Genomic DNA, 24,015 nt, shown 5'->3' on the forward strand with positions numbered 1-24,015 from the left:
TGATTCGATATATAACAGTTGAATGCACAAACTGAAATCTATAGCCAGCATGCAACTATAAAAGCTTTTCATAATCATCCACGTCATTACATGGGAGGGGGATTCTGAACAAGGGTTTGAAGAAAGGGGGGATAGGAAAGCTACTGGACTGGAAGAGTGCACCAAAACTACGTATGTACATATGTAGCAGGTTTAAGAGATTTTTCATCTCTGAGCGTCCCACCAAGCTCAACAGGGACAAGGGGCACAAGAGAAAGCAAAATATCTGCAATCAACGGCCGATAGCTTGGTTCCGGTTGTATGCATAGCAATGCCACCGCAGCAACCTACCATGTACAGATATGATTAATATGCTACTCCATCCCTCCGTCCCATAGTAGATGTCACACTTTCCTTTTTAGTTTATCCCACAAAAGATGTCACATTTCCTCTTTTGGAAAAAGTTCCTTCTCACATCAATTATAAAATTATATTTTCTCTCACCACTTAACACACAAAATAACATCTCCTAAAATCCCGTGCCATTTCCCAAGTGTGACATCTACTATGGGACGGAGAGAGTACCTTCAATTATGCATCTGATTTTTTCTCTATGAAGCATGTATGTAGAATTCTTGAAAATCTAGCCACAAACCTGGTACAAGTGCTTCATATCCATTGAGTTTGCAATCACAGGATCCACAATGTTGGGAAGTTTGGTTCTGTCTGTGAGCTGAGGCATGGCCTGCATGCAAATGTTGCAAAGGACCAATTAGCTGGAAGCTTATTATATATATGTATATATATAATAAGGTAGCCAAGTTTACCCATGAGACGGTAGACTGGGTGTGAGGCGGTGCTGGTTTCTCCATAGGTTTTCTTCCCAGCAGAAGCTCAAGCAGCACCACTCCAAACCCATAAACATCACTTTTATCTGTTAGCTTACCTGTTTGTTTCCATCAACATAACCCAGCCTTGTTCTTTCATAGATTGTAACAAATGAAAGAAATATATACACATATATGAGTTGTTGGGTACAGAACTCACCATCTAATAGGTATTCAGGAGCTACATAACCCAGCGTTCCTGAAAGCTTGAGTTGGCTTTTCTTCTGACTACCATCCAATATAGCAAGCCCGAAATCCGAAAGCTGATCAAACAAAACTGTGTAATTTCCCCACAACTCAAGCAAGATTCTTGAATAGCAAGCTTGTAACTTTACCTTGGCGTTGAAGTTGGAATCCAGAAGAATATTAGACGATTTGAGATCTCGATGAATTATTCGGGGACGACAGTGCTTATGCAAATACTCTAATCCTCTGTTCAACAATAGTCATAACTATATATAACTAGAGAAGTTGATTCAATAAATGTTAAGTGTGTTTATAGTATAGAGTCTATAGACACACAACACACACGCACACCTTGCAACGTCAAGGGCGATCTTGAGGCGTAAATGCCATGTCAATGCTGAACCCTTAGAAGGTCCTGAAAAGAAATGTGCATAAATCAGAAAGGGCTTTATTTGTGAGAGAGAAGCTATATAATCATTTTGTACCATGTAATTGAGTTTCCAGAGATCCATTGTGCATTAGTTGATATACAAGAAGCCTTGTTTCACCATGAATGCAGTATCCCAATAAAGTAATTATATTTGGATGCTCAATTTTACTCAGCAACTCCACTTCAGTCTGCAATTCCAAGTTAATATAGAGAATTAATCAGCAATTAACACTGAGAGAGAGTGAGAGATACCTGAAATTGAGTTATGGCATCTGCATTGGAAAGCTTCTTAACAGCAATAGAAATGTTTGCAGGTTGGAGATGGCCTTGGTAGACGCATCCGAAGCCACCGGCACCCAAAATGTTAGTCTCTCTAAAATTATCAGTGGCTGATTCTATCTTCTTAAAATCCATCATCAGAGCTCTGCAACTACCACTCATCTTATCCGAATCCAAACAACTGCACATGCGCATTCAATTTACATCAAAATTAGCTAGGTGTCTGCAGTTGCGAAGGAAGAAAGTACCTCAATCGATACACATTTTGGCGGTGGGATTTCCTCCGGTAGTAGTAGATATAGAAAACGCACAAAATGATTGCAGCACCTACAATCGCAGTTGAACCAGCAATAACTGCTATCAACAGCTTATGATTCGACTTCATTCCTCCTCGTGCAATTTCTGCAGTCAAATTTCACGAGATAGAGAGAGAAAGAGAGCGTCGGTATAGAATTTAAATGGATGAATGAAACTTGAAATTGGTTAATTCGGTACAGCTTAATACGAATTCACAGACATGTTTGAAAGTAGTTGAAAATGAAATCGCAACGCTTCAACACTGAAGTAGTAACCACTTTGACTGTCTAATTATTTTCGTATTATCCTCTTCCTAATAATAATATACATAAATAAATACATAAATAAATAAATAAATTGGTTGGGGTGGGCAACCTAACAGTTATTCCGACGCAACTGCTTCACTTCCTATCTCGTTGGAGAGTATAAATGTGCATATTCTATTCAATTTTGTTTCCTCTCCAATTCAATTCGATATCTTCCTACTTTTGTCTCCTGATTAGAAGACTGAATTTTGTTTTAATTAACTATACAACATATATTTCCAACAACTTAAACTCAGTTTTATGCCCAAATTCAAATTCTAATGGAGTATGAATTTAGGGGTGGGTAGGTACGGTATACCTTACCTAAACCACCATACCGTATATCTTACCGTAAATTCGGTATGCGAAAAAGTCATACCTTTATCTTACCAAAATTTTCGGTATACCAAACTTCGGTATACCTTATTTTCAGTATGGAGAATTTTCATACCGATATCATACTTCATTTTCGGTATGCCGTACCAAAGTTCGGTATACCATACTTTTGTGGTATACCTTACTTTCAATATCAATGAAAATTGAATATTTGAGTTTTTAGAATACTATTTATATTTTATAGTAATTTAAATAATATACGGGGTATTAAATACTAGTATATTTTATTCATATTATATTATATTTCACAATAAATTTTATAATTTTAAAATATATAAAATACTTTATATATTATTATATTCATATTTTACGGTATATACCTTAAATTACGGTATATACCGAATTTCGGTATGTCGCGGTATACCGCGGTATATAAAAATTCATACCTTTACCTTACCGAAATATTTCAGTAAGGTATCATACCGTGCCGAAAATTTGATATTTTCGGTATTTTTTTCGGTACGATAAGGCTTGTATTTTGGCATTTTGGTATTTTTCCCCAGCCCTAAGTATGATATCAAAATTAAGTTTTTAGGCTGTATAGCTATGTTCATCAGGTTAGTTTTGAAAAATGAATTAGACTAAAAAAGAAATAAATAAACAAACTATTCGTCACACTACTGCACATTTATATGCCACTAAGGTGCTCAACACAACACATTAATTAAAGTTGTCAAGGTTGAAGTTTAATTAATCCATTTGAATTTATGAGAAAAAATTCTCTAGTCCATGAACACCACATGGCAATCTTATTTGGGAAAATCGGGTTTGTGGGGGAGTTTACACTAAATATTACGTAAATGTACCCATTTTGTTATCTATTCCACAAATGGGAAAAACGCCAACCACATTGGCGTTTTTATCAGTAAATACGCCAACGTCATTGGCGTGTTTTTAGGTAAATACGCCAACGATGATGGCGTTTTATACTTGTGCCGTATTTTGGGTGTATGCTCTCGGATTGTAATTACGATTAAACACGCCAACTTGGTTGGCGTGTATAAATAAAAAAACGCATTTGTAAATGGCGTGTTTTCTTTGTTGAAACGCCGAACATATTGACGTTTTGTAAAAGACGCCAACCGGAGTGGCGTATTTACTTAATCATGAAAAACGCCATTCTGAGTGGCGTGTTTAATCAGACTGATATACCAGGCGTTCCTCCCCCAAATCGCGAAAACCTCACAACACACAACCTTCGCGATTTCTCCAGCTGCGCGCCTTCTCTCCGTGATTTCGGCCTACATTCATCAATCGGTGCTATTTTCCCCCAAATTCATCTATTTTATTCGGTTAGTATGCTTACCTTTTACATAATTATAGTAATTGGTGGATAGCTAGGGTTTGTAATGGGTTGTGAATTGAGTAGAAATATTATGCATTTTGGATTGGTTGAATGATATTATTGTTGATTATTATGTTGGATTGTGTTGGGTTTAAGTTAATTTGTGTATAAATTTGATTATAAGCCTAAACCCTAGGGTTTTTATAGCTAAAAAATTGGGCAAATTGTTTTGATTTATGTGGGTTTTGGTTGATTAGTTTAGATTGTTAAATTTGTTTAGGTTAGGCAAAATTGAAATTGGTAGGTTGGGCGAATTGTTAATTGAAATTGTTAATTTTGTGTAGGTGAATTGGTTTATGATTTTGAATGTGCAATGTTGTGTAACTTGCTTATTTGATGTTGGTGTTCAATTTTGTGATATTGGATTAAATTGTATCTAATTATTGAAATGGTTTATGGTTGGTTATTGTTGAATTTGGTTTATGAAATTGGATTAAATGTTATGGTTGGTTATTGTTGAATTTGAATTATGTAGGTAAATTATGGCATCATCTTCAACCTCTCGTCGTCGGCTTGCATGTGGTCCTGCGGATCCATCTGTATTATATTTTCAGAGACAACACGTCTCTAACAACATATGGGCAGGAGTTCCATCCGAAGATGTACGCTGCCGACGATTTGAAGGAAAAATTTGGGATGTTCCCATCCAGCAACATGTCTTGACAATAGTGGACCAGATGGGGTTTGGGGGTATGTTAAGGTGTGGTAAACCAAAAGAAATTGACCACCATCTTATCACAGCTCTGATTGAACGTTGGAGGCCAGAGACTCACACGTTTCACTTTCCAGTCGGTGAAGCGACTGTGACACTGGAAGACGTGGAGGTCTTATGGGGCCTGAAAGTTGATGGAGAGGCTCTGACAACTTACATCCCCCCGACGGACGCGGGATATTGGACGGACAGGTGTATGGATTTTCTAGGATTCATACCGGAAGCATCCGAGTTGAAGGAAATGGCTTTTAAGCAGACGAGCTTATCGCGCCAATTGAGGATTGAGCTGTCTAATGACCACGAACACTACATATATGCTCAGCGGGCTCGTATCTATTGTCTGCTATTACTTGGTGGTCTGATGATCCCCAACGCCACCGGAAATAAAATTCCGTTCTTCTACCTACACTTTTTCATGGATATAGAACGGTGTTCTACATATAGCTGGGGTGGGGCGACGCTTGCTTGCTTGTACCACAATTTGTGTGAAGCGGCCGTTGGTCAGAGGACGGATGTAGGGGGAGCCTTAACTCTATTACAACTTTGGGCTTGGGAGAGAATCCCAAATATTAGACCGAGGATGCTAGATCCCGTGCATACAGACTATCTACCATGTGCAAGCGCGTAAGTTGTTCATTAATTGCGTTTTTAAACTTAATGTTCATCAATTTTCGTGTTCTTCGCTCATAATTTAAATTTTTTAGATGGAATGGCCCGGCGTCATATGTAAAAGCACCCGGACATTGTGTTGAAAATTTCCGAGATCAGTTCTCCATGATGCATCCTAATCAGGTACTTCATATATTTATAAAATGTTTTTGGTTTTTTGTTTTTTGTTTTTATGGAAATTATTTTGAAAAATTTGTATCACATGTAGTTTATTTGGAGGCCTTATCTCCACCGGGAGTTGCCGGAAAGTTGTGATGCCGGTCGTCCTATATGGATGTCGATCACAACGCTTATTTGTTGGAATCTGGCTGAGCCACACCTGCCACACCGAGTGTTGCGCCAATTCGGGATTGTCCAACCGTATATCCCGGATCTCCCCCGGTTCCACGGTTCTGATTTTTTGAAACAGGATCGCCGTGGAAAAGCTGGTCGGAATTGGGTTCAATGGCACGCCAATTATATACAGGAGTGGGACAACAGACACTTTACGATATGGACTGATCTGGAGGACAGTACTGAGCCTGTTGCAACGGAAGAATATATGAATTGGTTTCGCCAGATCACTGTGGTGTATTTAACCAAACCCGGCGTGCATGCTGAAGAGGGATTCCACGAAACCGCATCTTCTCATAACTTTACGGTACATTATTCATACTTAACTAAACCCTGATTACTTATTCAAATTCATATTATGATATGTACTTAACTTTGAAAAATTGTAGGTGGAGACGCTTCACAAAATACGTCACTATCTAAGTGGTCGAGCTGCGACAGGACATTTCTGTCCGGATATGGAAACCATTTCGAGGATGGTTGAAGAAGGACTGCAGATATCCGGGGAGCCTCAGCTGATGGACTACCCTCCTTCGCAGCGCTCTGCAATGGACGTGGACGTACCCATAAGGCAAAAGGCAAAACGACGAACCAAGCAGAAAACCGTCCGCGGAGAGTCGTCATCTCAGTTCGTACACGACTCCGATGACGATTTTGAGGACCCACCTCCACCGAGCTCTGCACTTCGAGGCCGTCATTCTATTAGCCATACCGGTGGTACCGGAGAAGATATTGGCCTCAGTGATGTCCCCCGCTTCTCCACCGCGGTCGTCTGTGCAGGAGGATCTTGAGAACGCTGTTGTTCAAGATACTCCTCCCTCAAGGATCCCTAGATCTACATCTACTATTGGGAAGGGGATACGGCGTCTGTTTATGCGGAAACGTCGTGACGATTGAACTAATTTGAACTCTTGATATTACTGTAATTTGATATTGATGTTTTTTCATTTGATTTGAACTCATTGATTTTAAGTCTTTATGATTAAGTATTTGGATGTCTGAATTATTATTTCCTAGTAGAAATGAAAATGAAAACAGGCAAATAAAGAGATATTGGCGTTTTTGTGAATGTAAGTCTTTGTGAAAAACGCCAATGCTATTGGCGTTTTTAAGTTAGTTTATATTTTGCCCGTTTTGTCTACGACGAATGCGGACATTCTGAACAAACACGCCATTCCCGTTGGCGTTTTTAATAAGACGCCATTGCCGAGGTGCCGAGCCAGCGGCCGAGGTGCCGAGCAGGCGGCCGAGATGCCGAGCCAGCGGCCGAGGTGCCGAGCAGGCGGCTGAGGTGCCGAGCAGGCGGCTGAGGCGTTTTTAATAAGACGCCATTGCCGTTGGCGTGTTATTTAAAAACGCCAACGCCATTGGCGTTTTTAAGTTAGTTTTTTCGTTGCTCGTTTTTTCTACGCCGAAAGCGGACATTCTGAACAAACACGCCAGTCCCGTTGGCGTGTTTCAGTAATAACACGCCATTCACGTTGGCGTTTTAAAGTGAAAAGACGCCAATTAAGTAGGCGTCTCTTCAAACACGCCACTCACATCGGCGTGTCCTATAAAAAAACGCTCCCACAGCTAAGAGTTTTTAATCATTTCATCATTATTCAATATATAAGTACATACAAATATTACCCTATACATTAGTCCAAATCTTGCTAAATACAGAAATCCAATATTACACAATGCATACGTTCAATTGTCTCGCCTTTTCCGCGTAAAAAAGCTACGGATCCCCTTCCCGATTCTGGCGGTTGAGAGTCTAGACGGAGGAGTCTCTCGCACAACGACATTCTCTAAATCAACCCCAAAATATTCGTCTCGCACAGAAGACCGAGGTGGAGAATGTGGGACATCACTGAGACCGATGTGTTCGCCTGTACCACCAGTGTGGCTGACAGAGTGACGACCTCGAACTGCAGATCTTGGTGGAGGTGGAGGCATAAAATCGTGATCGACATCATCAGTGTGACTGACAGAATGACGACCTCGAACTGCATATCTTGGTGGAGGTGGAGGCAAAGAATCGTCAGCGGCATCATCTATCAACTGATTATCCATCCTTGGTGGAGGTGGATGCAAAAAATCGTCAGCGGCATCATCTACCAACTGAGTATCCATCCTTGAATGATCATTCGGGCAGTTGCGCCTGTCGTGACCTGGTTGACGGCAATGTTTACATCGGCGTCGGGCTCGTGGCTGGTCAGCTTCACGGACATCCATCTGATTAGGAATCCTAGTAGTACGGTATCGACCGCGACTTTTAGGCATTAACTGAGCTCGTGAACATTGCAAAGTCCATTCAGGCACGGCCCAATAATCTTGGTGTCTGGGTGGATTGAACACCGTAGAATATTGGTGTACCCAAACACTTGTGCGGTATACGGGATCAACAAGCGACAGCATGTTGTCGTTTCTAAAACGCGCAACTGCCGCTGCATGTGAACATGGAAGTCTCCACATCTGCCACTTTTGACATTTGCAGTGCGAGTCCAAGTACTTTACCTTCCACTTATTAGCGCCCTTTCCACCAATTCGACGCTTTGTTCGAACCACATAATGCCCTGCAATTGTGTTGGGTGCTCTCACATTATGCAATTGACCTTTTGCATCATTTTTGCACACCTTTTCATGCGCCCACGGGGTAAGTGGTGTGGCACACTGTGTTGATGCAATTGACCGGTCATTGAACCATTCTATTGTCCTCCAGAATATCATATCAATGCAAGCTTTAATTGGGAGTTGTCTTGCGCCTCTCAACACATTGTTGTAAGATTCCACCATATTAGTGGAAACCTCACCCCATCTTTTGTGTTTGTCATACGCCAGATTCCATTTTTCTAACTCCACGGCATCAAGGTACTGCAAAGCCTCGTTGTTGACGTTTCGAAGTAAACGACGTCTGATCTTAAACTTGCGCTTCTTGGTAGCAATACCAATTTTCCAAACAAGTCTTTTGACCATGATACCTTTGTGATTCTGCAAAACATTCTTTCTAACATGTACCAAGCAAAATCTGTGATGACCCACATTGGGTTCTTCTTTCCATATGGGAGAATTCATTGCATCTATGATTCCCACATGCCTATCAGATATGACACATATTTCATGCTTTGCTACATGAAGTCTAATGCGTTCCATAAACCAATTCCAACTTTCTTTGGTTTCCTCATCAACAATGGCATATGCAACAGGCAAACATTTCTTATTAGCATCAAATCCAACGGCAATAAGAATTTTACCTCGACATCGTCCACGTAGATGAGTTCCATCAACCGTTAAAACTGGTTTGCATAGTTGAAAAGCCTCCACAGCTGGTCCAAAAGCCCAGAATACGTACTTGAATACCTTGTTCATACCATTGCTTAATATGTCATCGTGCATCCATTCCACAATTGTGCCAGGATTTTGTCTTTGCACTTCATTCAAATAAGCTGGTAAAACTTTTAACGACCACTCCCATCCACCGTATACAAGCTCAATCGCTGTCCTCCGAGCATACCATGCTTTCTTGTAACTAACTTTGACATGAAATCTATTTTCAATATCCGCCACAATTGCTTTTACCTTGTAGCAAGGATCGTTTTCTATCTGATGGCGAACACTCAACGCTATCATACCCGACGAAAGATTAGCGTGACCATTATAGTTACGATCCCCCATGCAAGTATGAGCAGTGCTGAACACTCTAATTTGCCAGTGTTCATCATGCTTCCTCAGTGTTGCTCGGCACTCCCACAAACATGGCGGTAAGGACTTATCTTTCGGATTTCCCTGTGGCCACTTACAAACTGCATGCCATCTCTTTCCTTTACTTTCAACAACTGTATATTGTCGGATTTTTTCCAAATGCCAATGAGTCACAGCTGCCTTCAATTCCAACTTCGTTCTAAATTTAGTATGCAAACCGACATTGGTAGGATCCTTTTCACTCCAATAATGCACACTGGGATCATCACGCTCAAAGTTTTTGGGATCAAAACTATCATATGGACCTGGTAAGGTGCGAAAGTAGTTGATTCCAGGCTGTGGGAACTGTGGAACTACTCTTCCTCCAACTGCCCTTCCACCAACTGATGTTTCTCCAACTGCTGTTTCTCCAAGTGGAATGGATGGTCTTGAAGCAACAAATTGTTCATCATCCGACGGATCACCATCTGAGTCTGTACTAACCGTGTCGGAATCTTCAGAATTATAAGGTGATTGTGGATCAAGAAAGTCGGCTTTATCAGGACCTATTATGTCCTCCACCACATCACAATTGTCACGATCCCCTAAATGCACGCCTCCAGCTTCAAAATCTTGTGTTGCAGCTAAATATGGTTCTTCGGCTCTCGTAGACGTACCAACATCAAAATCTTGTGTTGCAGCAAAATATGGTTCTTGGGCTCTCGTTGACGTACCAGCATCATAACTTATGACATGATGACTATGATGTTGAGTAATTGCCGAATACTCAACATATAATTCAATTACACCTCCAATAACCATACTCTCACTAAACATTAGTTGCATGCATACTTCTTCTAGTTGAACACCTATAAACGTGACTCCGGATCCAAAGCATATAGTACGTTTCCATATTATTTGAATATTGTTTTCATATATGCTTATCCCCATCCTTTCACAAATTTTTTCCACAAGGTCATCGTACGAAATTGTTTCATCCAACATAATGAATCCTTTAGCAAAAGGAGGATCATACGAAATAACTGCTCCGGGAATTATCTTTCCACCCCAATATAAATTGACACACCACGTCATACTATCTGCAATAATGTAAAACACAAATAAATATGTATTATTTTTACATTCATCATTATGTAGAGTCAGCCAAAAAATTGACAAAATAATTCTATTAAATACACTACAATATGTATTATCATAACAATCCATAAAATATACTATAACATATAATAGCATAACAATTGGTCAAAATATTTCCATTAAAATATATACTATCATAATAATCCATCAAAATATTAGTGTACCCATAATAATTGGTCAAACTATTATATTAATTACACTACAATATATATTATCACAACAATCAATCAAATATTGGAAGACTAATGTTTAGAAGAATGAGTCTAAAATTTGATATACTAACCGATTAGAAGGACTAATGGTTGAAAGAATTAGCCAAATTCAAAATATCCACGCTTAAATCCACCACCGGGTCGACCCGAGCGAAAGGTTTTTATGCGTTTGGGAAGGGTTTTCGCGTTTTGGGGAGGGAAAGTGTTTAGGGTCGCGATGTTGGGGGAGATCTGATAAGGATATGGTTCAACAGAAACACGCCGCTCAAATTGGCGTTTTTAAGCATAACACGCCAACCTCAGTGGCGTTTTTATTAATTAAACACGCCAACTACATTGGCGTTTTACCTGGTATACACGCCAACTTCATTGGCGTTTTTTCCCGTCGCTGTATTTGGCGAAAATACGCCTCCAATACGACGCGAAGATAAACGCCAATGAGGTTGGCGTTTTTACTAATAGAAACGCCAATGTGGTTGGCGTTTTTCCCATTTTTGGAATAGATAACAAAATGGGTACATTTACGTAATCTTTAGTGTAAAGTGCCCCATAAACCCGATTTTCCCAATCTTATTTGGTATGCCTCACTAATAATATCTTGCCAAATGGAAATGTATAGCATACATGGCCAAATAATTATAATGGCATAATATGATATTTTAAGAAAATTTTTATAATTCCCATATATAATATATACAATCATATATACACACAATATGTTAAATTATTAATTGTTCATTTCAAGTAAAGAATTAAAGTCGTTTGAGATTTGATAAGCACATTCTTTTTGTATAATTTTTTTTTCCTTTGTATTTTTTTTCACTTGAGTACATTTTTATTCATTTTTTATATTTCATCACATAATTTTCTAGAATCGTATGTATCAAAATCTGGTTTTTTTTTAGTCAAGTAGTTATATATTATTGACTATATTTATAATTTATTGATTATATCTTTATATATATTTAATTTTTATCTTCATTATTTTATAATTATTTTTTACAGTTAAGTAAATATAAATTAAAAACAGGCATATTTATGACTAGTAAAGTCTCATCTTCTTAGATTTATAGTTGATGTTCCTTTATCAAGATAATCTTATTTTAATTACATAATAGAAGATTGTAATCCTTAATTTGAATACCCTAATAAATAGTTGTAGTATTTCAATTTCTTTAAATTCATATTAAATTTTATTCACATATTGTCTATTGTATAAGATCCATCATATCATTTTATTATTATTAACTATCTTAATTAATATTTTAACTTAACATATAATCATTATATAGTTTATGTGTAATGATAAAATAAAAAACTAGAACCTGGTTGTGTAGTCATTCATATATTAAACTTATTGTGTGCGATGCTAATATAATTAAATTTATGTATATATCGATAAAAAAGGATAAAAGTTCCCATTAAATAAATAAAATTTATATTTTATATATCAATATAAAAGAATAACAGTCTCGATATAAATTGGCGGTGCAATATTATAATCATTTTAGTGCAACCAATATGATAATCATTTTATATATGGAAATTATAAAAATTTCCTTAAAACATCATATTATGTCATTATAATCAATTGGCCATGTATGCTATACATTTCCATTTGGCAAGATTTTATTAGTGAGGTATACCAAATAAGATTGCCATGTGGTATACATGGACTAGAGAATTTTTTCTCTTTAATTTATTCGGATAATCCCAAGAAAATTACCTTACAATAACTAATTTTTGAAAACTAAATGTGACTCAAGCTTTCGAAATAAAATTTTAAAGCACATTTATAATTATCGCTTGGTATTATTTAAAAGATTTTTGGTTTTGTTTAATCATCACATGAAGCATTTATATGCAGATAAATATACTTTAAAGGATTAAAATCACAAAACAGAAAATAAATAAATGAAAATTCATTAATTCACCGATTTATTCAAACCGGATAATCAACTCTCAAAATCTAGCTATAAATAATCAAAATATAATTATATTTAATTGATTTACTATGATAAATAATACTCCTCTGTCCCTGAAAATTAGTCACTTATTTTTATTTTTGTCCGTCCCTAAAAATTTATCACCTTCCACTTTTACTATTTTTTATGGTGGATCCCACGTTCCACCAATTCATTCTCAGTCACATTTTATTATAAAACTAATATATAAAAGCAGGATTCACATGTCATTAACTTTTTTAACTCAGTTTCTATTATATTTCTTAAAACCCATGTTAGGTGAAATGGTGACGAATTATTAGAGACGGACAGAGTAATCTACTACTACTACTACTATATACTTCATCTGTCCGTGAAATGTTGTCCAGTTTTTCCATTTTGGTCCGTTCGTGAAATGTTGGTCACTTTGCTTTTTTTTTCTATTTTTGGTAAATGAACCCTACTTTCTACCAACTCATTACACTCACATTTTATTATAAAACTAATATATAAATATGCGGCCTACATTCCACTAACTTAATTTTCCACTCATTTTTCTTCATATTTCTTAAAATCCGTGTCAAGTCAAACAAAGACAACATTTTGCAGACGGAGGGAGTATGTAATAAAGTTAGTAATATAGTAAAAAGTATGATATAATTTATAATATCATTGTTAAATATATAGAGATAAAATGGAACTTCCCAATTTATATGTAGTACGACCTGTGTCTTTGTCTACGTTACAATTTGTACAACTACATCAAAATTTTATCAATGCAATAAATTTTACAATGTGCAAACGAAGAAAAACACCCAACTTACAATGGTCAGTCCGTGTCGATTTACACTTATCAAGAAAAGCGACAAAGAACAAAGGATAAATCTCATCACATCTAGTTAAGTAACTACATTCCCACACAACAATTTACATTATTCAACAATGAAAATACAATAACAAGAGAAATGTTCGATGAAAAACACTTGACATTTTTACCTTTATAGTGCCTTCACCTTCATTCCAAATTATATTATATTCATCTTTTCTTAGTTTCTAGCTCTTTCGAAGAGTAGTGTCCTTTTGGTGCATCATACATTAACTAGTACAAATGTCATAAAACAGCGGCATGTTCTTGCTCTTTCAGGATACAAGTCATTTTGAAATTTTGGTGGATGTCTGGAATCAATACATTTATTATGTCGTTGTAAAAGAGCATGCCATGTATGTAATTTGTAAATAATTGTAATATGCCTAACAACTCAAGTTTCGTACTAGAGTTGCTCAACCTGGCCCAAGCCCGGCCCATCAGCAAAGTAGTGCGGGCATGGGCTAGGCTCATAGGTTAAAATAGGTTTCGATTGGGTGATTTTTCAAACTCAAGCTCAGCAAAAAATAAATTGAAATAAGGTCAATTTGAATGTAAATTTTTATTTAATAAATTTAATGTAATATTCTATGTAATTCTAAAAAATCCAATTAACATATATTCCATCCATTCACGAAAAATAGTCTCATTTGTCATTTTGGGATGTCAACAAAAAATAGTCTCATTTCTTAATATGGAGAGTTTCTCTCTCATACTTTACCCACTTTTTCTCACAATCTCTCTTTATTTTACCTATTTTTTCTCCTTCTCTATTACTTTGCCAATTTTTCATTAAAACTCGTGTCGTCCATAAATGAGACTATTTTTGTGGACGGAGGGAGTATGAATTATAAATGAAAATATAAAAAATCTTATATGGTGTTTTTTTTAATAAATGTAACTATTTGTTAATTAATAATATCCGATATAAAAGTTTTAAAAAATGTAAAAAAAAATTAAAATGTATGAAAAAATAATTTTATAGCATCCCAGCAAGCTCGCCCCAGCCCGACCGACTTCATCGGTGGTCCTAGGCTGGGCTTGGTCCGAATTGATAGAAAGAACACAGCTTCACGTATTTAGCAACTCTATGTATGTTGTGCTTCAAATGTAATAAACCATTCAGTTGAAAACCAATGCATTTTATTCTAAAAATATTGTGTGTGCATGTGGAGTAGTACTTAAATGAAAGAGTGAACTACGTCAAAAGTCCCTAACGTTTCCAGAAGTTGCGTTGCAGGTCCCTAACAAAAAAAAATATCGCCAGATAACCATAACCCTAACCTTAAAGGTAATCACATATCATATTTTTCGTGACTATATTGCCCTTTAGCCCTAAAAGGGCATTTCGGTCAGTTCCATGAATTATATGACGTTGGCCTGACCTACATGATGGCACTTTTACTGTGCCTGACACAGTGATGATTGGTTTCACACTATTCACATTAATTTATAGCAATAATCAGATTAGCTTTTGATAATCCTATTATAAATAACTAATTCATGTCACTATTATAAATAACTAAGTTCATGTCACTAAATTTACATGATTTGCATGATGGCTGAATAAAAATAATACTAGCTAAGAACTAATCAAAATAATGGAAAAATGTATTTTTTTATACGAATGAGTAGATTCAATTCTTCCCCAACAAATTGTCTATCACAGTACCTCACATCAATTCAACAAAGTAGCATCAAAACATTATTAGATAAAAAAAACAAAAAGCTTCAAAAGAGGGGAGAAATCTAGCATCAAAATTACAAGTTTTTCCTTCTGATTTTGCCCTTGCTGTGGAATTTGGAACTCTGGCAATCTTAATCTTCTTCTTGAGCTTCTTTCCAATAGGTTTGAGGAAATTTTGAATTAAAAGAGAAGAACCACATTAAGAGAAACTGATGACTGATAAGAGGAAAGAAATCGTACAGCAGGTGAGCAAGAGGATTGAGGAAAAATAGAAAACTAGGGAAAGAAGGAAATAAAAAAAGAAAACTAGGGAAAGAAGGAAATAAAAAAAGAAAAAGAAAGTACCTTTAAGTCAGAGATGTCAAAATGGCTACAGTGTATATCCCAGATTTAAAGGTAAGTTTACTAAAAAGCCTCTGAAGGTATTTGGGCATTTTGGTCTGAAAAATGGCTACAAATATATGATATGTGGTTACCTTTAAGGTTAGGGTTGTGTGACGATATTTTTTTTGTTAGGGGCCTGCAACGCAACTTCTGGAAACGTTAGGGACTTTTGACGTAGTTCACTCTAAATGAAAAGGGTGTGTTCCTTTGTCCTGTTATGGTCTCTTTATAAAAGGATTAAATTTGGAGTTTTATCTCGATTATTAGTATTTTGTATTGATGTTTAGATTGTATGTTACCTATTCTTGGTCCCTTCTAACAATGAATAATTTTTGTTTCCATATTCACCAACATGAAATGTATGTATCTTCAAGGATATCCTCTATGAACTTAACATAATGCGGACAAATTGTTTATTTTTCTACATCCAACGCCTCTTTCAGAGTGTCCACAATGAGGGAGCCGCGGCCCGCGGCTCGGTGCGCGGCCCCCCATTGCAGAGAGCCGAGAGCCGGGGCGCAGGGCCGGGAGTCGAGGGTGAGCCGCGGCCGCTGCCTTCACGCGGCTGAGCCTGGGAGCCGCGGCCCTCCACTGCAGCGGGCCGCGGGATTTTTTTTTTTTTAAGTTTCGAAAATTACTTTATAAATATACACTCCCATTTCCATTTTTCCAACTCCATTTTATTTCCATTTTGCTCCAATCTTTCCTTCCAATTTCTACAACCTTGGAACTATGGATTCCGACGATGAACAATTCCAACAAGCGGTAGATCTGGAGTTCCAAAACCTTGTTGCAGCGGTGCAACGTGAAGCCGACGAGGCGGAAGATGCGGTGGAGGCCGCGGCTGAGGCGGCGGCGGCGGAGGCGGCAGTCCCTCGGTCATTCTATCATCGGCGATTTTTCGACCGTGATCATACCGGGGCTGACCGTCGGTTGATGGAGGACTACTTCAACGAGAACGCCCGTTATCCGGCAGAAATTTTCCGTCGGCGATTCAGAATGTCGCAACGTCTCTTCGTCCATATAGCGACGTGTTTGGCGCAGCGGTTCAGGTGCTTCAACTTGCGATATGATGCCTCCGGCCGACCCCGCTTGTCGACATACCAGAAGTGTACCATGGCAATTAGACAGCTTGCATATGCCGGGCCCGCTGACATGTTCGACGAATACCTACAGATGGGCGAAACGACTGCCCTACAGACGTTGAGGCAGTTTTGCAGGGGCATTAAGGATATCTTCAAAGGGGAGTATCTACGGAAGCCATCGGCTGATGATTGCCAACGTCTGATGGATATGCACGGGACTGTACATCATTTTCCAGGGATGTTGGGGAGCATCAATTGCATGCACTGGGAGTGGAGGAACTGCCCGATGGCTTGGAAGGGGCAATTCACTTCTGGTTTCAAAGGCCGACATCCGACGATGATTCTTGAAGCAATTGCTGATTACCGCTTGCGAATCTGGCACGTGTATTTTGGGGTCGCTGGATCGAACAACGACATCAACGTTTTACGATCGTCCCACCTGTTCAATGACGAGAGCCGGGGTGAGGGTCCGCAAGTTAGATTCATGGCCAACGGCACTCAGTACAACAGGGGGTACTATTTGGCCGATGGGATATACCCTCGCTGGCCCGTGTTTGTGAAGACGATCCGACAACCCGTTGGACCGAAGCAAACCTACTTCGCGAAAAAACAAGAGGGTGCTAGGAAGGATGTGGAGCGAGCTTTTGGTGTACTCCAAGCGCGATGGGCAATTATACGGTGTCCGGCTCGACAATGGCACGAAAATGATGTCGCAGACATCATGACTGCATGTATCATATTGCACAATATGATAATAGATGACGAAGGATTTGCTGCAGAGTGGTGGACACCGGAAGATGGTGCTAGTTCGAGCTCGGGTACTGCCATGGATCCCCTGCAGATGGGTGTACCACGTAGTAATGAATACTTGATCCAGCGGTACACCGATGCGGAGCCAAATATCGCATTCATCACTGCAGGCTGATATGATTGAAGAGGTCTGGAACCGTAGAAGTAGCTCCGTAGAGTGATTTGGGTTTCCCCAAGTGTTTTTAAACTAGATCACTTTCGTTGTATAATTTTCCTATTTTAATATAATACAACGAAATTATTGTTACATTTTTTTTAGGTTGTGAATTTTTTTTGTTTACAATCCAAATTATTTTATTTTAATTAAATTTATAAATATCATAAATTTAAAGACTAATAAAATTTATTAGACATAAATTAAAAAATATTATTACAAAAGCAAACAAATTAATTTTATTTTTTGGAGAGGGCCACATTTCGTGGCCCTATTGGTTTTTATACATTTCGTGGCCCTACTGTTTTTATACATTTCGTGGCCTTTACCATTGTGAAGGCCACAAGAGAGCCACGAATGGTGGCCGGGCCACATTTTGTGGCCTTCAAGGGCCACCATTGTGGACACTCTCATCCTCTATTTACGGTGACCACCCGCAAATTCCCGAACACCCCCAAGCTGCAACCATCGTTAAGTAGCCCTCTTCCTGTTGCAATCTACGATCCATAAAATTTATGGTATACCTGCTTAGGAAAATGTAGATGGACCCAATTCCAAAATCAGTATAAATCATCACAACTGATGTTTGGGTAATTATATCTTATGAAGAAGTATACCATAAACCACATTTATTCTTCGCTTCTTAGATCGCCACCTAGGAAAGAACTATTGTCCATGCCAGAGACGAAGAGCTATGAAATTGGCCTTCTCTCGATCATTTTCGAGAAAAATAGCAAGAAATTGAAAAGGCCAGGTTCAATTGGTGAAATAGTAGTATTAAAAAAATTCTGATTATGTGTGCATGTGAATAATTTTTTTTGATTATGTATGCATGTGAAATAGTAGTAGTAGTAATTAAATATCAAAAATTATTTCTTAAAATGTTAAAAAGAAGGAAATAGTGATTTAGTGAAAACCTACAAAATTCTTTCTGAAATATTGTGTGTGTATGTGCAATAGTAAATAAAATATTCATTTCACTAAAAAAAATTGCATTTTTCATGTTGTGTTAACTCGCTTTAGGTTCAATTTTAAGATGAATCAGAATATCATATTTGTCTACTTGTTCTGTTTTCCTAATGTGGTTTTATAATTTCTTTGCTTCGTCATTTATTTCTTGGGTTCTATTTGAATTTTTCTTGTCATGTTTTATTAAATTGTTAGGTTTATTGAATGTGGATTCTTAAAGAATTTGGGATGAATAGCATGCAATGTTTTACCTTACGAAAACAAAAATATTTATTTGAAATTGAAAACAAAATTAATGCTTTTGCAATAGCATCCCTTAATACTCCATTTAATTATCCTAGATAGGAAACCGTGTCTTGCAAATATTACTGTAATCAATTGAAATTTACACACACAGTATCGCTTTAGTTCTTTTAAACCTATTTACACATAAATACGTGAACTTGTAGGATTTTATGAATTTTCTTTGGGAAATTGGTCACAAAAATCATGAACTTTCACAAAAAATCTTATATTTCTCGTAACCTTTAAAAATGGTCATAAAAGTCAGTAACTTATCAAACTGTGTGGATTTCTCTCACTAAAGTTTACGGCATAAATTTTTCCCATGTGGAATACCAAAAAACCTACATGTAATAGTCATAGTTACATTCCATCTTGTGGGGAAGATGAAATTGATGATGATATGGATGCTCTAGAATTAGTGTCGGTATTCAAGGTAGGTAAAATTTATGCCCGAAACTTTAGTGTGGGAAATCCGCACAATTTGAAAAGTTATTGATTTTTAAGACCACTTTTAAAGGTGGTGGGAAACACCAGATTTTTATAAAATTTTTATGATTTTTCTGACCAATTTCTAGTTTTCTTTTGAACTACTTCATATTTTGTCTAAATATACGAATTTTAGTCTTTTATGTTTTTTCCTTTGAAATTAAATATTCTCTATATTGAAATTGGCGTGTGCGTCGAAATACAACTTTGGCAAAAATATCAATCATTAAAATGACTTCATAATATAATTTGTAATTTCTTTATGTGATTATATTAAAGGTGGATTGTTAAGGAATTTGTCAAATGTTGTTTTTTATGATAATCGAGTTTGAAATGTTGAGTCACTTTGTATTGGCAGACATAAGATCTTACCTCCATTCAAAAGTGGATTGAAGATGATAATGATAAATGTCCTAAAACTAGGAAGAGGATAAGGTTACAAGCTATACTAATCCCAAGACCATGTGCTCAAAATCATGATATACCGTTGGTACGAAAATCTTTCACTTGAGCTACACGAATATAATCCCAACTACATGTTCCAAGAGTCTGATTTCCAATCTACAATGGAAATGATCTTAGCAGCAAAAACATTGGAAGACAAAAGAGAATTTTTTGAGAGGTTGCGTCGCTTAACAAAGGATAATCGTAATTGTGGAAGCAATTTGTTGAGTCTGTTAGTGTTTACGTGCCAAAGCTATTCGATAGCCTCTATAAAATCATTGTGGCTTCTAGAACCGACATCTGGCATGATGAATTGCGAGAGAGTCTAATTGGCAGCCATCCACAATAATATTGTCAAGATGATGGTTATAAACAAGTTTTATCGAATTGAATGTATTGCTGAAGCTACGCATGTTAGGGGTATAAAGATTCAAACAACAGTTGCCACAACCATAAAGACATTGTCTGCTCTTGACAAAACCAAGGAATGTGTTTGTTACGTGGATTGTGTATTCCAATCCTAAATATGCGTCATCGAGTACCTCATGGGCATGTTGGAGATAACAGATGCTTTGGCAGTGACAGAGGTCGTCTGCGCGATACTCAATTTGTGTTCCTTCCCATCTGACATAAAGCATGTTGTTGAAATTGGTATGATGACACGATCTTGAAAATGTCAAGTATAAGTAGAGGTGGAGAATTATACCGAAATATCGGACTTACCGAATCGAAAAAATACCGAAAATAACGATTTTTCGGTATACCGTAGTTTTTGGTACGGTATGATACCGTACCGAAAGATTCGGTACGGTAACGGTATTAGATTTCCTATACCGCGGTATACTGTAGCATACCGAATCTTCGGTATACAGGTATATACAGGCATATCGAATCGTCGATATATACCGACGCTTTGGTATACCGTGGTATACCGGTATACCGATTGATTATTACATATATAAACATATATATAGGGGTGATGTATTCATTTTCAACATGCAAATATTATTCAAAATAAAAACACTTGTTATCCATTGGATCTTGTGATCTAACAGTTAGATTAATGTCACGTGCCATCTAATAATGTAGATTATTTATCTAATAATATGACTTAACTAATAATGTACCATTTTAGGAAAATAATGTAGTATTTTAGTGTAATAATGTAGCTTGACTAATAATATAGCATTTTAGTCTAATATGTAGCTTATCACAACCATCCAATCCATGATCCAAGGGTTGTGATATGTTTGATGCTTAATACTGAGGAGGTAGTAGGACCTTAACGTTCCCCATATATATATTTAGGCTATATTTATACTAAAATTTAAAAAGAATGACTGTATGAACAAGATTTGATTGTGGTGAAGTTTAATTGTTTTCGACTTTTTGAATTAGTTGCACACTAAAATTATTTTTTTTGAATATTCTGGGTATAATAGATTTTTTTTCCGGTATAACATGCATAACGATATGTCGTACAAGGACCAGTGCATCCCGACCTACTTCACCGGTGATCAATTTGAATGTAAAATAAAATAATTATTAATGTAATATTTCATATAATTCTAAAATCATTCCTAGTTTGAAGTTTGTGCCATATTTAGAATTTGCATTTGATTACATCCCCCATTATAAGTAAATATATATATATATATATATATATATATATATATATATATATAGGGTTGTATTCAGTTCTTTTTTCCATATTTTCTCCTATTTCCTTCTTGATCTCAGCCGTTTATTTCCTCCATCCGATGGCCTAAATTATTGGCTTTAATCATTAAATTTAATTCAATTAAAATCTGAAAAGGACAAAATAGGCAATTTCTAAATTGGTGGTTATGGAAACTTCCATGATTTCCTCATTTGAAGATCTTGGTGGTTATTTGTTAATGTCACACGCTCTAGACGTGATTCACGTACTACTCCATCTCTGCACTTTTTCCACAGTCAGGGAGTGGCCGAGCCTGATATCCCTCTGCACCTTGTTCACGTCGTCGCCGTCTCCGTAAATCCTCCGCCACCGCTGGAACCCGGCGTTGTTAAAATACTCCCTCACCACCTCCTTGTCGGCGCCGCCCACCTCCTCCGCCTGCATCTGCCGCCGCTTCTCGGGGTCGGACAGGGAGAGCATCGCTGCCAGCGCCGCGACGGACCCGCCCCCGATTACATTTATTAATCTGTAAACATACCTGATTTACATAATGTACATATTTTTTTACTGATACACATAATGTACATATTGTATAGTATAATGCGTAGTTTAGTTTCTGTAATGCATTATTTGTGATATGTAATGAACATTTATCCTGACCCGTTTAATTTAAGTTATGCCGTGTTTCAATGTTTGGCTCACGTTTCTTGTTTTCCCTAAGGGTTTAACAAGCCTAGGGGCTAGGGTGTAGTATGTTCTAAGTCTAAAAAACGTTGTCCAAATACACGAGCTGCAGTAATTCATCTGGGGTTGCACATTTATAGCGCGTTGGTTTTTTTTTACTGATACACATAATGTACATATTGTATAGTATAATGCGTAGTTTAGTTTCTGTAATGCATGTTTTGAGATATGTAATTCACATTTATCCTGCCCCGTTTAATTTAAGTTGGGCCGTGTTTAGATGTTTGGCGCACGTTTCTTGTTTTCCCTAAGGGTTTAACAAGCTCAGGGGCTAGGGTCTAGTATGTACACATTAATAACAACGTTAACAAAGACCATTAGTTGGATTTATAAAACTAGTGTTTAGTTATAATTGCGGATATGCACTCATTTTGACTGATTTACATAATGTACATATTATGTAAGAGACGAGGGCCCTTTCTTCCTCTACGGCTCTTCGGCTCACCCTGATCTCCAGCCGTACTTGGGCCTCCTCGGCCAATCTATCCCTGAATCTTTTCGCAAGTGCTACCGGAATTACATTGGCGATCGCTTCGTCGATATCGAGTCTTAGCCGCTTCTCTGATATGGAACAAACAACATAAAACATCAGAAAATTATCATTAAAACAGAATACAACATGATATGCACACTTTGAATCTTCACTGAGTTGATTAACCCATATACAAAATACATCTCATAATGCCTAATATACTCCAAATAATGACAATAACCTGCTACATAATGCACTGCCTAAACCAAATAATGCACATATGTAACCTTCACTGAGTTGATTAACCCATATACACAATATCTCTCATAATGCATAATGTACTGCACATAATGACAATTAGATAATACATAATGCACTGCCTAAACCAAATAATGTACATATGTAACCTTCACTGAGTTGATTAACCCATATACACAATATCTCTCATAATGCATAATGTATTGCACATAATGACAATTAGATACTACATAATGCACTGCCTAAACCAAATAATGCTCATATGTAACCTTCACTGAGGTGATTAACCCATATACACAAAATCTCTTATAATGCATAATATACTGCACATAATGACAATTAGATACTACATAATGCACTGTCTAAACCAAATAATGCACATATGTAATCTTCACTGAGTTGATTAACCCATATACACAATATCTCTCATAATGCATAATATACTGCACATAATGACAATTACATACTACATAATGCAATGTCTAAACCAAATAATGCACATATGTAATCTTCACTGCGTTGATTAACCCATACACACAATACCTCTAATAATGCATAATATAATCAGATAATGACAATTAACAATTACATAATGCACTACCTAAACCAAATAATGCACATACGTATCTTCTAATAACCACAAATAATACCATGAATAATGCTTAATATACTGAACATAATGCATACATCATTGTACATAATGCCCAGTCCAGTTTAAATAATGCACATAAAATTGTTTTTTGAGTTTAGTATCTAAAACAAACAATACCCTACAGATGACCCTAAAATGCATGATATACTGCAAATTATGACAGTATACAGCTACATAATGCACTGCATATTCAAAAGACAACATGAACTGAGAGTAATGAGGATTAATACATATACCACAACAAATAATGCACCGGTCAGAAC

At 37.0% G+C, this 24,015-nt stretch overlaps 1 protein-coding gene across 1 annotated transcript; it reads right to left on the minus strand.

Annotated features, from left to right (window-relative positions):
• Positions 1-23: 23 nt before the first annotated feature.
• LOC121742101 (probable receptor-like protein kinase At1g80640) lies at positions 24-2,356 on the minus strand. Its single transcript, XM_042135138.1, has 10 exons — positions 2,279-2,356; positions 2,010-2,163; positions 1,735-1,942; positions 1,538-1,670; positions 1,404-1,467; positions 1,202-1,298; positions 1,027-1,129; positions 807-925; positions 635-724; positions 24-326 (listed from the first exon to the last, which is right to left on the minus strand). Exons 2-10 carry the CDS (start codon positions 2,144-2,146, stop codon positions 168-170), a joined length of 1,110 nt encoding a protein of 369 aa, XP_041991072.1. The 5' UTR covers positions 2,147-2,163; positions 2,279-2,356; the 3' UTR covers positions 24-167.
• Positions 2,357-24,015: the final 21,659 nt, after the last annotated feature.

The sequence above is a fragment of the Salvia splendens genome, chromosome 7, assembly GCF_004379255.2.
Source record: "Salvia splendens isolate huo1 chromosome 7, SspV2, whole genome shotgun sequence".
Classification (NCBI taxonomy): Eukaryota; Viridiplantae; Streptophyta; class Magnoliopsida; order Lamiales; family Lamiaceae; genus Salvia; species Salvia splendens.

Coding starts and splice junctions, on each gene's coding strand:
- LOC121742101 (XM_042135138.1), bottom strand. CDS start 2,146: ATGAAGTCGAATCATAAGCTGTTGATAGCAGTTATTGCTGGTTCAACT. Junction 725..806: donor CCCAGTCTACCGTCTCATGG/GTAAACTTGGCT, acceptor ATTTGCATGCAG/GCCATGCCTCAGCTCACAGA. Junction 327..634: donor ATATGAAGCACTTGTACCAG/GTTTGTGGCTAG, acceptor TGTACATGGTAG/GTTGCTGCGGTGGCATTGCT.